Source organism: Saccopteryx bilineata, chromosome 1 (assembly GCF_036850765.1).
Source record: "Saccopteryx bilineata isolate mSacBil1 chromosome 1, mSacBil1_pri_phased_curated, whole genome shotgun sequence".
Lineage (NCBI taxonomy): Eukaryota > Metazoa > Chordata > Mammalia > Chiroptera > Emballonuridae > Saccopteryx > Saccopteryx bilineata.
In genome coordinates, this window is record NC_089490.1 from 140312347 (window position 1) to 140329752 (window position 17406).

The 17406-nt window shown below is 48.9% G+C and overlaps 1 protein-coding gene across 6 annotated transcripts in view; it reads right to left on the minus strand.

Annotated features, from left to right (window-relative positions):
* The window catches only part of CRTC1 (CREB regulated transcription coactivator 1), a 70822-nt gene extending 61831 nt beyond the window's left edge, over positions 1-8991 (minus strand). For all 6 annotated transcript variants that reach the window (XR_010730441.1, XM_066269001.1, XM_066268982.1 and 3 more), the window contains exon 1: positions 8815-8991. Coding sequence is in view for 5 of the 6 variants with exons in the window: in XM_066269001.1 (XP_066125098.1) it covers positions 8815-8940 (126 nt within the window). In the remaining variant the exon portion in view is untranslated. The remainder of the gene's footprint in view (positions 1-8814) is intronic.
* Positions 8992-17406: the final 8415 nt, after the last annotated feature.

Sequence of the window (17406 nt, forward strand, 5' to 3'; positions counted from 1 at the left end):
GCAAAAATGGCCCGGGCGCTGGGGATGGCTCTGTGGCCTCTGCCTCAGGCGCTAGAGTGGCTCTGGTCGCAACATGGTGACGCCCAGGATGGGCAGAGCTTCGCCCCCTGGTGGGCAGAGCGTCACCCCTGGTGGGCGTGCCGGGTGGATCCCGGTCGGGCGCATGCGGGAGTCTGTCTGACTGTCTCTCCCTGTTTCCAGCTTCAGAAAAATGAAAAAAAAAAAAAAAAGAAGAAGCAACTATTACAAGCTGATGCTTCCTGCAACTCCCCCCCTCCTCTCTCTTCTTTCTCTAAAATTAAAAACAAAAAGCAAAAAAACTTTTTTTTTACAAGAAAAGGCCTAAGTGGCCTAAGTAGGCTCTGCAAACCGCAGAAGGTTCTAGTTTGTGCTTTTATTTTTTTTAACCCTTTTTATTTATTGATTTTAGCAAGAAAGGGAGGGAGAGAGAGAAACAGGAACATGGATCCATTCCTGTATGTGCCCTGACCAGGGATCGAACTGGCAATCTCTGTGCTTTGGGCTGATGCTTCAACCAATGGAGTTCTTCAGCCAAGGCTAGTTTGTGCTTTTAATTCTTTGTTCTCAACCCATCATGTGTGCTCACTCTGGGGCTGAACACCAGCTTTGTCTCTTCCCAGCTGGGGCCTCAGAGATCCATATGTATAAAGAGGGGGGGGGGTGAATGAACTATAAGAGCAGAGGCTGAGTGAAAGCCACATGGTGCCAGGCAGGGAGCAGGAACTAAGGGTAGAGGGCAAACTGTATCCCTCACTGTAGAATTACAACCCCAAACCCTCAACCCACATCCCCACCACACCCTGCCATGCTCTTGGTCAGTTCCTGACAAGCCCCAGGGCTCTGGCTCCTGCTGTTGTCCCCTCTGATTTGTTCACCATCACTGCTGGACCCAGTGTGGAGGTCCCTAGTTCTTAACGGTAGCTGAATAAAGGGCCCCTCTAGGCCTCAATGGGTAACATAGTACATAAAACCTGTGAGTAAGCCAGAGAAGGACATATGGGCACACCTGCAAACAGACCCCAGGCCTACCGTCTAAAGATGATTTCTACAAGTTACCTGGACTCTGCATGCTCTGTCTCAGCCTGGGGGAGAGTATCTTAGCCTTGCTATCATAGATGATCACCAACCAGGTAAAACAACAGAAACTTATTTTCTCACAGCTCTGGAGGCCAGATGTCCAAAATACTTTTTGTCTCTAAAGGTATTGGTAGGGTCACACTTCCTCTGCAGGCTCTGGGGAGGATCTTTCCTTGTCTCTTCCAGCTTCTGGGACTCTAGGCATACTTGGCTCATGGCTGCATTACCCCAGTTTCTGCCATCATGGTTATATGACCTTTTCCCCATGTGTCTGTGTCCTTTCCTCTTTTTTTTTTCTCTCCTCTTTTCATAAGGTTGCCAGTCACTAAATTTAAGACCACCCTAAATCCTGGATGATCACATCTCAAGATCATTACCCTAATTTCACCTGCAGATTTCTTTTCCAAATAACGCCACAGTCACAGGTTGTGGGGGACAGGGCACGGGCAAATCTTTTTAGGGGTCAGGGTGTAAATCACACAACCAGGAAAGCACTGAGGCTGCTGGGGCTTTCTGGGGGAGAGGACAGCTTCCCACCCTCTCAGCAGAGCAGCTCACAAGAGTCCTACGTGTGTGCATGTGTGAAGGCTACAGATGGTACCAGACACTTGGAATACCCGGCACAGAGGAAAACAGTGCCAAAGCCAGGACTGGGGCCAGGACCAAGGGCGGCCTCCTCACTCAGCTCACCCAAGCCACCATTGCGCTTCCTCCAGCCTCTGCAGAGCTATCCCCATCAAAGGGTAAGGCCAGAACACCCTCTTTCTTCAGTGCAGCCAGAGCTGCAGCCAGGTCAAGCCACATGGACTGCTTTGTGTGCAGGCTTTTCTGGCCATAGGGCTGCTCCCAGGGACGCTCAGAGCCTCCTGAGTCCTGAACCCCTGGCAAGAGGGCAGCATGCCCCACATGCAATCCACCCACACATCTCAGCAGCTCTGATGCTGAAATATCACCAAAATCCACCAATCCTGCTCAAGATACCCTTCTAATCCCCAACCTAGATGCTGCAATGCCTCTCACTGTCTGCTGCGTTCCCCTCACCTCCTTCCCAGTTCAGCTCACACCCATCTTTGTAGGACAGAAAGCGCCCTCAAATGTTTCAATGGAGAGTTACCATATGACCCAGTATACTCCTTGGTGTATACCTAAGAGAAGACCTGCATCCACACAGGCACTTGGACATCAGTGTCTGTGGCAACACTATTCACAACAGCCAAAAGGTGGAAACAATACACATGTCCATCAACTGATACAGGATAAACAAAATGTCATCCATCCACACAATGAAATATTACTCAGACATAAAAAGGACTGAAGCCTCAAAAACATCATGCCAATCTGGTTTGAGCAAAAGAAAAAAAAAGCTCACCAGCTTGAGCCCAGGGTTGCTGGCTCAAGCAAGGGGTTACTCGGTCTGCTGAAGACCTCCAGTCAAGGCACATATGAGAAAGCAATCAATGAACAACTAAGGTGTTGCAACGCGCAATGAAAAACTAATGATTGGCCTGACCAGGCGGTGGCGCAGTGGATAGAGCATTGGACTGGGATGTGGAAGGACCCAGGTTCAAGACCCCGGTGTCGCCAGCTCAGCTTGAGCGCGGACTCATCTGGCTTGAGCAAAAAAGCTCACCAGCTTGGACCCAGGGTCACTGGCTCCAGCAAGGGGTTACTCAGTCTGCTGAAGGCCCGCTGTCAAGGCACATATGGGAAAGCAATCAATGAACAACTAAGAAGTCGCAACGCGCAATGAAAAACTAATGATTGATGCTTCTCATCTCTCCGTTCCTGTCTGTTTGTCCCTGTCTATCCCTCTCTCTGACACGCTTGCTGTCTCTGTAAAAAAAAAAAACAAAAAAAAAAACAAAAAAAAAAAACACCACATCATGCCAAGTAAAAGAAGCCAGATACAAAAGCCCACATAGTATATGATTCCATTGATATGAAATGTTCAGAACAGGCAAAATCCATACACCAAAAGCAAATTAATGGAAAAGCAAATTAATGGTTGCCAGTAGCTGGGATAGTGAGGAGTGACTGTAAATGGGGATGTGGTTTCGCCTGACCAGGCGGTGGTGCGGTGGATAAAGCGTTGGACTGGGACGTGGAAGACCCACATTAGAAACCCCAAGGTCACTGGTTTGAGCGTGAGCTCATCCAGCTTGAGCACAGGCTCATCAGCTTGAGCAAGGGGTCACTGACTTGAGTATGGGATCATAGACATGACCCCATGATTGCTGGCTTGAGCTCAAAGGTTGCTGGCTTAAAGCCCAAGGTCACTGGCTTGAGCCCAAGGTTGCTAGCTTGGGCAAGGGGTCACTCACTCTGCTGTAGCCCCCAGGTCATGGCACATATGAAACAGCAATCACTGAACAACTAAGGAGCTGCAATAAAGAACTGATGTGGGTCCTGGCCAATTGGTTCAGCAGTAGAGTGTCAGCCCAGCTTGTGGAAGTCCTGGGTTCAATTCCTAGTCAGGACACACAGAAGAAGCGCCCATCTGCTTCTCCACCCTTCCTCCTCTCCTTCCTCTCTGTCTCTCTCTTCCCCTCCCGCAGCCAAGGTTCATTGGAACAAAGTAGGCCCGGGCACTGAAGACGGCTCCATGGCCTCTGCCTCAGGCGCTAGAATGGCTCCAGCCTTAAAGGAGTAATGCCCCAGATGGGCAGAGCATCATCCCCTGGGAGGCATACTGGGTGGATCCTGGTCGGGCGCATGCAGGAGTCTGTCTGACTGCCTCCCTGCTTCTAACTTCAGAAAAATACAAAAAAAACCAAACCCTTCCTGTCTGTCCCTATCTGTCCCTCTCTCTGTCTCTGTCAAAAATAAATGAGGATATGGTTTCCTTTTGGGGTGATACAAATGTTCTGGAATTAGACAGAAGTAATGGTTGCACTACATAGCAAATGTGCTAAAAACCACTGAGTGGTATATTTTTAACTGGGAGATCAAATGTATTGGGAATTACATCTCAATACAGCTGTTACAAAAATAAGCACTGGCTCAGGCTTCTTACTATCATAAACATTGCTCCCTCAGGTGGAATATAGGGTTCCCAAGGCCCAGGTGCTCCCTGGGCAGGTTGACGGCTTTTCTTGTACCTTGGACCAGGATAGACAAGTTTGTTCCAAGCCCATTTGGTCATTGCCCGTGGCAAATGCATTTCTGCAGTGCCTAGTGAGGGTGAGTGAACTCACTCAATGCAGGCTCTCCTCTTGTTCTCACTCTGTGGCTGCAGCCCTCCCTCACTGCCTCCCTCTGCAGTACACACCAGGGTTTCACTTGCACATGCTGACACCTCTCCCACCCTCTCTCCACAAGCCAGCCTCTCTGTTCTTTGATCTGTCCTCAGCTTTGCCAAACCCTTCCACCTCAGAACCCTGTGCCTGCTTGTCTCATACCTGGGGTGCTCCTGCCCAGCATGTGGGGCTCTGTCTCGCTGTCCAGGTGTTAGTTCCCCACCCACCAGTCAGGCCACATCACCCTGTTTCTTCTCTCTGAAAGCCTGTGCTCTCAAAGAGATTCTTTCCTGTTCCCCCTAAAACCACGCCTGTTCCTCAAAAGCATGGCCCTCGCATGCTCTATGCTGCATTGTGCATCCAACATAATCCCTGGGGCATGCTAGACAATCAAAAATGTCATGTGGAATAAACACACTACCCCAACTTTGTAGACCAGGATTCAAATAGTTAGAAAATCACACAGCAGGGTACCACAGCCCCTTTTTGCATTCGCAAAAAGTAGTATGCAAAGGCTGAGGATGGTAAAAGAACACTCATACACCCACCTCTCTGCCCTGCAACATACAATCAGTCTCCCTGAAGTCACACCCTATCCTTCATCCAACCTGGCCCTTGCGTCCCTGCTCCCCAGGAACGTGATAGCATTCATTTGCGCATCACACTGAACGTCTATTGACTGGCTTTTCATGTGTGAAGTCCATTACCACCGAGGACCATGAGCAGACACACAGAAACATAAGTGGCCCTGCTCAACCTAGGAGTAGGCAAGCTGTCCTAAAGAATTCACGGAAGAGGAGCAGCTACCAACAGGGCCATGCCCATCTGGTAGTATGTGCAGGTGAAACTGTGGTGTGTATTGCAGAGGGCTGCAGCCACAGAGTGAGAACAAGAGGGGAATCTGCATTGAGTGGGTTCACTCACACGCACTACACACTGCAGACATGCATTTGCCACAGGCAGTGGCAAACAGGCTGGGAACAAACTTGTCCATCCTGGTCCCAGGTGCAAGAAAAGCCATCAGCCGGCCTATGGGGCACAGCCATGAAAGTAGGGGCAGAGCTTTGAACTCCATCTGTCCAGGTGCAAAGGTTGCACCTCTGCCCACTCAGCAGTCCTTCCAAACTGAAGATTTCTAGGCCTTGGCACTACTGACACCTGGGGCCAGATCACTCACTCTCTGTGATGTGTGCCATCTGTGCATCATGGGCTGGTAAACAGCATTCCTCTTCTCTACCACCAGCTGCTAGTAGAACCCCCTCCCCCTGTCAAGACAACCAAAAATGTCTCCAGTCAGTGCATATGCTCCCTGAGGGGGCCGAATTGCCTCCAGTAGAGAACAGGCTCTGTCTCTAAAATCCAGTGTAAACTCACCTCTGCCTGGAGACTGTGCCCATCCCACCTCCCAAATCCTGAAGTAAAGGAAGGCAACAGAGAGGGGAAAGAGATGGAAAATGGTTATCAGAGCTGAGAGAAATGTTGATTCTGTATCTTAAAAATATTTTCTAAATTCATCAATGGATGAATGGATAAACACAATGTGGCCTGACCAGGTGGTGGCGCAGTGGATAGAGTGTTGAACTGGGATGCCGAGGACCCAGGTTCGAGACCCCAAGGTCGCCAGCTTGAGTGCGGGCTCATCTGGTTTGAGCAAAAGCTCACCAGCTTGGACTCAAGGTCGCTGGCTCAAGCAAGGGGTTACTCGGTCTGCTGAAGGCCCACAGTCAAGGCACATATGATAAAGCAATCAATGAACAACTAAGGTGTCCCAACGCGCAACGAAAAACTAATGATTGATGCTTCTCATCTCTCCGTTCCTGTCTGTCTGTCCCTGTCTGTCCCTCTCTCTGACTCTCTCTCTGTCTCTGTAAATAAATAAATAAAATAAATAGTGAAAAAATAAAAAGGCTTTAAAAAAAAAACCACAATGTGGTCCATCCATACAATGGAATATTATTTAGCCATAAAAAAGAATGAGGTTTTCTGATTCATGTTATAATATGAATGAACCTTAAAATATCAGGCTGAGTAAAAGAAAGTAGTCACAAAAGGCCACATAGTTTTTGATCCCATTTATATGAAATGTCCAGAATAGGTAAATTTATAGGGACAAAAAACAGATTGGTGGTTGCCAGGAGCTGGGGGAAGGAGGAATGGGGACTGACTGCTCATCAGTACAGGTTTCTTTTAAATCCTTTTTTTTATTTTATTTATTCATTTTTAGAGAGGAGAGGGAGAGGGAGAGAGAGAGAGACAGAGAGAGAGGAGAGAGAGACAGAGAGAGAGAAGGGGGGAGGAGCTGGAAGCATCAACTCCCATATGTGCCTTGACCAGGCAAGCCCAGGGTTTCGAACTGGCGACCTCAGCATTTCCAGGTCAACGCTTTATCCACTGCGCCACCACAGGTCAGGCAGTACAGGTTTCTTTTAGAGGAATGAAAATGCTTCAGGCCTGACCTGTGGTGGCACAGTGAATAAAGTGTCACCCTAGAACACTGAGGTCATGGGTTCAAAACCCTGGCTTGCCTGGTCAAGGCATATATGGGAGTTGATGCTTCCTGCTCCTCCCCTCCCTTATCTCCTCTCTCTCTCTAAACATGAATAAAATCTAAAAAAAAATTTTTTTTAATGCTTCAAAACTGGATAGTGGTGATGGTTGCACAACTCTGTAAATATACTAAAAACCACTTTAAACAAGTAAATTATATCTCAAAGCTGTTAAAAAAGTCTTTTCAACAATAATCCATTTCCAATTCCAAGACAGAAACATGACCTCCAATCGTGAAGACAGTCATGAACTTCACACAACCCACTTCTTCTTGTCATACTACATCCATCTGACATCTACAGTGCACTAACACACACTACGTGCTAGAGACAAGATGATATGGATACTCCTGCCCTCAGAAGCCCTGACCTATGGGTCACTCCAGTTGCTCACTTTCATTTGTTTTCTCATTTCACCAACCATCTCTTCCTCCATATCCTAAGTGAAAACATGAGCTGCTGGAGCAGGGACAGGCAGCACCTGGCTGACAGCACCCAACAAGTATGTGTCAAATAAATGCACGGAAATAAAGACATACATAAGGTCACGATCTTACAGGAAAGTAAGCAACTAATTAGAAAATAACATGATCTGAAAATTCCACCTGAGGAATCAGACTGAGGCTGAAGTCACAAAAATAGGTCCGCCTGGGATGATCAAATCCGTGGCCAAATCCCAAAACCAGCAGTGTGGGTGCCAAAGCCATTCTGAAGCCCCAAGGTGCAGGAACACAGCAGACATTACTGACACCTGTGCAAACTGTGCTTGCCTCCTGGTCAACGAGGGACGGCTTGTTAGACATACTTCAGAAAGGACCTAAGTTCGAGGAGCTCAGAACTTTGCTATAGTCACATGGCCAGAGACCTGAGAAAAGCCAGGCCACCAGTCCCTTCCCCAACCAAGGTCATGCTCTTGGGCCCACAGTGGCTTCCCAGGTGAGGTTAGGTAACCAGGCTTGCCTCTGTATACCAAACCCACCCAGTCACCAGAGGAAACCTGTCCCTTCACCCTGTTCCTAAGGGGCCATCTGTGGGTAGCTGTTCCTTGTCCTAGTGGGAGGAACATCACCTAGTCCCCACCACATAGGCTGCAGGGGAAGAGGAAGCTATCTCCACTCCAAACTCCAGGACTGAGTACATCTTCCTTCCTGACCCTCCCTCAGGTCCCCACAAGGGAGGGCAACTGACCTTGCCCTCAGGTGCCCCAAAGGTCTATTCCACTTCAGGTCTGCAAGAGGGAGGCATGTGTCCTTCTGTCAACACTCAGGGAATAAGACACAGGCACCAACAATGTAAAGACACCTGTCCTTTCAAGTAGCAATGATGCGGAGTCACTTGTCCCCTCAGGTAGCAATGATGTGGGAGCACCTATCCCCTCACCCAGGTACCAGTGATGCTTTCAAGCAACGCCTAATTCATACACCTCAGTGTCATACTGTCTCCCCTAAGTAGCAGTAACACGGGGACACCTGTTCCTCTCAGGTAGCAATGATGTAAAAACACCTGTCACTGTTAGGTTAGTGATGTAGTGACACCTGTTCCCTCCAGATAGTAATGATATACAGGTCCCTGCCCCTTCAGGTAACAATGATGTGAGGGCACGTGTCCTACTACCGTCTAGGCAGCAATGATGTTGGGACACCTGTCCCCTATTAGGTAACAATGATGTTCGCACCTGTTCCCTCCAGGTAGTAACGACATGGAAGCCCCTGCCCCTCCAGATAGCGATGATGTGGGGGCACCTATTCCCCCTCAGGTACAGATGATGTGGGGTACCAATACCGCCCATGACATCGGTGAAGTGGGGACACCTGTCCCCTGCGGCCAAGCCAAGCCCCGCCCCGCCCGCCGCGCGCCCCCGCCCCGTGCACGCGCTGGACACGCTCCTTCTCCTCCCTCTCGGCCCTGAGGGGTCGGCGCGGCAGCCCCCTCACCCGCGCGGCCCGCGTCAGGCTCAGGTCCTTCATGACCTCCTCGAAGGCCGCCGTCTCCTCTGCCTGTTTCTGGTTGTGTAGCGCGATCTTCTCGCTGAATTTCCGCGGATTGTTCGAAGTCGCCATCTTCTCGCTGCCGTCGCCGCCACCGCCTCCTCCTCCTCCTCCTCCACCTCCTCCTCCTCCTCAACCTCCTCACCCCCCCATTCGGCAGTACCACCGCGCAGGCGCTGGCCAGGCCCGCGGGCGGCGGGCGTTGCGCAGGCGCAGCGGCGGTCAGGAGAGCGACGCAGGCGCAGGGGAGAGACACACGGCGCGGGGTGACTGCGCATGCGCTTGCTATACCAACGGTTTCGGGGGCCCACGGGGAAAGCGAATGAAAATTGGCAGCGGGTGGAAATTCTTTGCGAGTGGACAGCGGCTGCTGACTGTTGAGCACAATGAGGTCGAGCGATGCATCCTCCAACAAGGAGACAGCCAAACCCAAACTCTTGCAATTTACAAGGATGCGGCCAACCCAAGGACAGGGAGCATCCTGAGGTTGTGCCTGAGCTGGGCTAGTTCAGCTTTTTTGTTTGTTTGTTTTTTGGTTTTTGACAGAGACAGAGTCAGAGAGGGACAGACAGGAAGGGAGATAGATGAGAAGTCGTTGGGGCATCTTAGTTATTCAATGATTGCTTTCTCATATGTGCCTTGACGGGGTGGGGACTGCAGCAGAGCGAGTGACCCCTTGCTCAAGCCAGCGACCATGGGGTCATGTCTGTGACCCCATGCTCACGCTGGCAAGCCCGTGCTCAAGCCGGATGAGCCTGTGCTCAAGCCCTGCAATTGGAATGGGCCCTTCCCTACCAATCCACGCTCTATCCACTGCACCACTGCCTGGTAAGATTAGTTCAGCTTTGATACCAGTGTGGGACGTGTCTTACCCCGTCTGGGTAGCAATGATGTTGGGACACCTGTCCCCCATTAGGTAACAATGATGTTTGCACCTGTTTCCTCCAGGAGTAATGCAAATTAGCAGTTATAAAAATAGCCTGGCCTGACCAGGCGGTGGCGCAGTGGATAGAGCGTCGGACTGGGTTCGAGACTCCGAGGTCGCGCGCGGGCTCATCTGGCTTGAGCAAAGAGCTCGCCAGCTTGGACCCAAGGTCGCTGGCTCCAGCAGGGGGTTACTCGGTCTGCTGAAGGCCCACGGTCAAGGCACATGTGAGAAGGCAATCAATGAACAACTAAGAGGTCGCAACGAGAAACTGATGATTGATGCTTCTCATCTCTCTCTGTTCCTGTCTGTCTGTCCCTGTCTATCTCTGCCTCTGTAAAAAAAAAAAAAAAAAAAAAAAAAATAGCCTGACCTGTGGTTGCTGAGGATAGAGCATCAACCTGGAGCGCTGAGGTCTCTGGTTCAAAACCCTGGGGCTTGGCCCTGGCCGGATGGCTCAGTGGTAGAGTGTCGGCCTGGCGTGCAGGAGTCCTGGGTTTGATTCCCAGCCAGGGCACACAGGAGAGGCGCCCATCTGTTTCTCCACCCCTCCCCCTCTCCTTCCTCTCTGTCTCTCTCTTCCCCTCCCTCAGCCAAGGTTCCACTGGAGCAAAGTTGGCCTGGGTGCTGAGGATGGCTCTGTGGCCTCTGCCTCAGGCGCTAGAATGGCTCTGGTTGCAACTGAGCAACGCCCTGGATGGGCAGAGCATCGCCCCCTGGTGGGCATGCCGAGTGGATCCCGGTCGGGCACATGCGGGAGCCTGTCTGACTGCCTCCCCGTTTCCAACTTCAGAAAAAAAAATACAAAAAAACCCCCAACAACAACAACAACAACAAAAAACCCTGGGACTTGCCTGGTCAAGGCACATAAGAGAAGCAATCAATGAACAACTAAAGTGAAGCAACTACAATCTTGCTCTCTCTTTCTCTCCTCCCTCACTCCCTCTCTAAAATCAATAAACAAAAATCTTTTAAAAATATACCAGGGGGATGTAAAAGTACAGCTTAGGGAATAGTCAATAATATTGTAATAACTGGTGTGAACCCTTCATAAGGCATATAAATGTATAATCACTATGTTGTACACCTTAAATTAACATAATATTGTATGTCAACTGTAACTGGAAAATAATTTTAAGGATTTTATTCATTTTAGAGAAGAGAGAAAAGGGGGGGGGGAGTAGGAAGCATCAACTTGTAGTTGCTTTCGTATGTGCCTTGGCCAGGCAAGTCCAGAGTTTCAAAACAGCAGCCTCAGGGTTCCAGGTCAATGCTCCAACCATTGTGCCACCAGTCAAGTCAAGTGAAAAATAATTTAAAATAAAAGTGTAAAAATTCAGTGATGGGCTGGCAGGAGAGTGATGTTAGGCAGGGAGGTTTCCACCACCACCGCCATCAGGGAAGTTGAGGGACATTTGAGCTGAGGCATGGCCCTTGTGAGCAGCCCAGCCCAAAACCTGGCATCATTCTTGATACCTTTCTTTCCCTATCACTTCACATTGTATCACTTCCTATTCTCTGGATCCTAAGCTCAAAGAACCAGAACTACAGAGTTTCAGCCCTCTTTGTTAATTTCTCCAGTCCAGTCTTGCTCAAAGATCCTGGTTTTGCCATGGGATGCTAAAGGAAGGATCCAGAAATCTCAACCAGACCCAGCAATGAATAGGATAGTAGAGTGTCCCAGATAATGGAAGGATGACCCAGGGAAGCAAAAGGGGTTCTATCTAACACCCAGCTGTCCCTTTCTAGGCAGAGGGACCCCAACCACCAATAGCAAAGTTTTATATTCAGGACACCTTAGGGACTCTGGAGCATGGGCAGGGAGAAGGCAGTAGGGGCAGCCAGGGGGATGTATGGCAGCTGTAATTGCACAAACTATACACTGTTTACTAGGTCCAGGGATGGCTGAGGGGAATTAGCAGTGAAGATCAAAGGGGGACAGCTTTTCTGAATATGCTTTTAGTCCCACTTTCTAACCATCTAATGAACTGTCCATGTTAAATATATATTGTACATACATAGATTTTAATTTGGAGTGTCCTGGGCACTGTCACTGCTCCATTTTATCCTTCTTGTTCATATGGGGTTTTTGTGGTTGTTGGCTTTTGTTTTTTGGTATTGTTTTGTTTTAGAGAGAGAAAAACATCAATTTGTTGTTCCACTTACTTATGCATTCATTGGTTGATTCTTGTATGTGCCCTGACCAAGATCAAACCTGCAGCCTTTGCATGTCAGTTCAATGCTCTAACCCAGTGGTCCCCAACCCCCAGGCTGCGGACCGGTTCGTTCCGTGGGCCATTTGGTACCGGTCCACAGAGAAAGAATAAATAACTTACATTATTTCCATTTTATTTATATTTACGTCTGAACGATGTTTTATTTTTAAAAAATGACCAGATTTCCTCTGTTACATCCGTCTAAGACTCACTCTTGATGCTTGTCTCGGTCACGTGATACATTTATCCATCCCACCCAAAAGGCCGGTCCGTGAAAATATTTTCTAACATTAAACCAGTCCGTGGCCCCAAAAAGGTTGAGGACCACTGCTAACCAACCGAGCTATCAGGCCAGGATTCATGTGGTTTTGAGAACTTTCATGGATATTAGCATTTTTGCCCAACAAACATCCGCCTCCCTTTTGAGTATCAACAACCAATTGCCCTGCAGGGAACACTCATTCCAACTTTCAGTCTATGAGATGTGGATGAAGCTGGTCTCACTAATTCTCTTTCCTCACAAACACCTCAAGTTGGAAGGCACGGACAATCAGCAGAGCCCATTGCTGTGACCATCACAGTTGGTTCAGGGGAGATGTGTGACCCAGTTTGCCCCATGAAATGCAATTCTGAGATTTTTGCTTGAACCATGGGAAAACACCCTCTTTGCTTGGGTGGCTAATTTGAAGGACAGAACAAGCCTCTAGTGCTAGAGGTCACTACTTGAAGAGAGATTTAATGGACTCAGAAAGTGAACCCACACAGAGGAAAACAGGCAAAGGGAGAGAAACAGACAGAGCTCCAGGATCCAACCATACCTGAAGATAGAACCTTTTCAGTTATGTAAGACAATATTTTCTTCTTTTTCTTGCTAAAGTTGATTTAAAGTCCATTTTTTGCCCTGGTCAGTTAGCTCAGTCAGTAAAGACTGTCACCCTGGCCTGACCAGGCGGTGGCGCAGGGGATAGAGCGTTGGACTGGGATGCGGAAGGACCCGGGTTCGAGACCCCGAGGTCGCCAGCTTGAGCGCGGGCTCATCTGGCTTGAGCAAAAAGTTCACCAGCTTGGACCCAGGGTTGCTGGCTCCAGCAAGGGGTTACTTGGTCTGCTGAAGGCCCACGGTCAAGGCACATATGAGAAAGCAATCAATGAACAACTAAGAAGTCGCAATGCGCAACGATAAACTAATGATTGATGCTTCTCATCTCTCCGTTCCTTTCTGTCTATCCCTCTCTCTGACTCTCTCTGTCTCTAAAAAAACCCAAAAAAACAAAAAGACTGTCGCCCTGAAACTACAAGGTTATGGGTTCTAACCCTAGCCGGGGACACATAGGAAGCAACCAATGAATACACAACTGGGAGGAACAACAAGTGAATGCTTTATTCCCCTCTCTCTCCCTCTCTAAAATACATACATACATATATACATACATACATACATAAAACAAGCCCCAGCCAGATAGCTCAGTTGGTTGGAGCATTGTCCCAAAACAGAGGTTGTCAGTTCAATCCCCAGTCAGGGCACATACAGGAACAGCTTGATGTTCCTGTCTCTTTCTCTCCCTGCCTCTCTCTAAAGAAAAATAGAAATTAATTATTTTAAAGTCCATATTTTGTCCTTGACATTAACTCAAACTGAAGCTTCTGGGAATCAGGTGCAGGGCTGGACATTCTACATAAATGCTCTCATTCCTGCCACCATCCTGTGAGATTAGGGAGGAAATAGGAACAAAGATGGCAGTTGCCTATAGCAAGTTAAGCACCAGAGTCAGAACTAGAATTCAGGCCAGGCCTGACAGCTCAGCTTCCTTCTCTGCACTGGGTTTTGTAAGGTTTAAATGATACTAACACAAGTCAAGTGCCTGGCTCTTAGTACTCAAACAATGCTGGTTATCATGATCATTTCCGTATGCCTGCATTACGCTGGTATCTAGGCACAGAAAGAGGAGAAAAGATTTGGGAGTGGCAGAGGTTATCAGAGCACAAAAAGGAGCTATGCCCGCATGGCAGAGATGAGGTACCACTACCAGTACTACCCCTATTCACCCCCATTCATGCCTCACTCCCAACAGTAACAAGATCCATCCTAAACCCTGGTGATGAATTAGAGGAAGCCATGAGCCTACTCATTGCACAATGGCTGGACCTTGACCCAAGCCTTTCTCCTGCTCCACTGACCCTTAGTACTGAGTAGGGCAAGGCTGAGGCATCTGTTAACCCAGGAAGAAAAGGATGTTTTCTCTAAGCTGCTGCCACCCAGTGTGGCCTGGGTGGGGCTCCCAGGAGCAGCCCATGGCCTAAGCTGGGGTGGATCTCATGGTCCCCATTGCACTTAGGAAAAATCTACTCTTCCTCCTAGTAGCCCACAAGGTACTCACCCCTCTCTGTGGCCCTTCACTGCAGCCACTCTGGCTTCCTTACTCTTCTACCTCCAGATGTTTGCACATACTGCTGCCTTTTCCCAGACTGCTCTCCCCCCAGATCCTTTCATGGCTGGCACCTTATCTTTCAGGCTTCTTCTCTGAGAAACCCTCCCCAAGGGCCCTATCTGAAGTATGCCACTATGTGTGTCCCATGACCAGGGAACATCCCACTCTCTGAAGGCAGCTGTTTCCAGAGTGCTGTCTGTTCCCCTGTAGACTGAGCTGAAATCAAAAACAAAATATATTCACCCTTCCCAAATACTACAGGGTAAGAGTTCTGTGTGATGCAGAAAAGACACAGACACATCCAGATCCCTATTTTTTTTTTTAATTTTTATTTATTCATTTTAGAGAGGAGAGAGAAAGGGAGAGAGAGAGAGAGAGAGAGAGAGAGAGAGAGAGAAGGTGGGGAGGAGCTGGAAGCATCAACTCCCATATGTGCCTTGACCAGGCAAGCCCAGGCTTTCGAACCGGCAACCTCAGCATTTCCAGGTCGACACTTTATCTACTGCGCCACCACAGGTCAGGCCAGATCCCTACTCTTAAGCTTTCTCTATTCCTTGAAGGCTCTGAGCACTCTAGGTCTCATATACTTCTACGTTCATTCTGTTCTCCTGGGTCCCCAGAGCTAACACAAAACTAGGCACAGAGGGGTAATTAGGAAGTGTTTGTTAAATTAATCATTTTCTGCCTGGGGAAACTCCTATTCATCCCTCCTTCAGAAAGCCCATCCTGACACCTAGGGAGAGCTGTGTTTCTTACTCTAGACTCACTCAGCCCTGGGTCCTTCAGCCAGACCTGACCCAAAGGTGCTGGGAATGTCTCAACCATTGAATAGCTTAACTTTAGTTATAGGGCACATCCAAGTGTAAGCTAAGAGGTGGCTATTTCCTGCTGCCTCCAGGATTTAATCTTCTCTCATCTGTTCCATAGATCTGCCTGACTTCACTTGTTCCTTGTCAGTTTCCTCAGCATCATCTTCCACCCCACCCCCCTTTTTTGAGAGAGAGAGGGGCAGGAAGAGATAGGAACATCAGGCTACTCCTGGATGTTCCCAGATCGGGAAATCAAACTGGTCAACTCTGCACTCCAGGATGGTGCTCCAGAGCAGCGGTTTTCAACCTGTGGGTCGCGACCCCAGCGGGGTCGCCTAAAGCCATCGGAAAATACATAGTGCATATCAGGTGTTTACATTCCGAATCATAACTGTAGCAAAATTACAGTTATGAAGTAGCCATCAAAATTATTTTTTGGTTTGGGGTCACCGCAACATGAGGAACTGTATTGCAGGGTCACGGCATTAGAAAGGTTGAGAACCACTGCTCCAGAGCTATCCAGCCAGGGCTTAACTTTTATTGATTTTTAGAGAGACAGAGAGAGGAAGGGAGAGAGAGGGGAGAGGAAAGGGAAGCATTTGTTACCCTCAGTCGTGCCTCTTTTAGTTGTTTCCCGTGTGTGCCCTGTCTGGGGACCAACCTTGCAACCTTAGTTTCAGGACAACACTTTTTTTTTTTTTTTTTAAGTGAGAGGAGGGGAGATAGATTGGGATCTACCTGGCAAGTCCATCTAGGACCAAAGCTCTAATCAACCAAGCTATTGTTAGTGCCTGAGGCTGATGTGCTTAAAGCAACGGACCTAGCAGTCCTCAGTGCCCAGGGCCAACGCTGGAACCAGTCAAGCCACTGGCTGTAGAAGGGGAAGAGGAAGAGAAGGGGGAAAGGGAGAGGGAAAGAAGCAGATGGTCACATCTCTTGTGTGCCCTGACTGGGAATTGAACCCAGGATGTCCATACGTCGGGCCAATGCTCTATCTACTAAGCCACTGCCCAGGGCCCAGGACGATACTCTTAACCAACTGAGCTAACTGGCCAGGCCCAGGGCCACCCTTCCCTTTTTCATGTCCTCCACTCCAGCCTTGCTGCATCCTGCCTCAGGTCCTTTGCTCAAGTTGTCTAACATCTAAAATGCTCTTTCCCTCACATCCAGGCTATAACATCTAAAATGCTCTTTCCCCCACAGCCAGTCTATAACATTCCTCAACATAAAGGCTCTAAATACAAGCTAAATGAAAACCTAAACTGCTGAGCATTTCTGCGTTGTCCAGCCCTTGCTGATTCTCCAGCTATGTGTCAATGGGAAAGTGACTTCTCTCTGAGCCTCGCAGTCCTCCCATGTTAAATGTGAACAGTGGCAATCCTCATAGCAGGTTCGTGGGAAGAGTAAATAGATAATGCAAGTAAAGCACTTAGCTTAGTGCCTGCTTCCTTGCCAGCATTCAATAACTGTTAGGGGAAGCAAACCCTATCTCAAGATGTAAGTTTTCATGCCTTGCTTTTCTGCATTGCCTTATATGGAATCTTAGTCATTCTGGGGCACCCACATTGCATGGAAGTAAATATGGGCCATTGGAGTGGGGAGGCAAGAGGAAAGCCATCCAGGGCCTGCCTCTGACTTCCAAACCAGGCTTCATAAGATAGTTTTGAAAGGCAAAGCCAGATCCAGGTTTAATTATGATGTAAAAGGAGAGCCCAAGGCAATAGGAGCCAAGAATGCCAGCCACAGTACTGACTCCTTACAACTGAACAGGAAGAGGTTAGATGAGGACACAGGTCCCTGGGTCCCCCACCCCAAGTTGAGTATGGGGTAGAGGGTGAGACAGGGTAGGACTGCCAAGAAGAGTAGCAAGAGGTTAAAGCTGATGGGAGGAGGGACCCAGGGGTATGGCTATAGGGACCAGGCAGAGCAAGAGTCCAGTTCCTCCCCTGCAACCACCATACAGGGGAGACATCCAATGACAACACAATGTCAATACTTGGCTGAGCTTCAGCTGAATTCCCCCATGCAGACCCCTTCCACGCTGTCCAAAAGCCCAGGACATTTACAGTCCCAACCTACATGACAAAAGAGGATTCTCAACCTTCAGGAGCATGGCCTTTCTTTTGATGGCCCAGCATCTGAATCCCTTTCTGAAATGG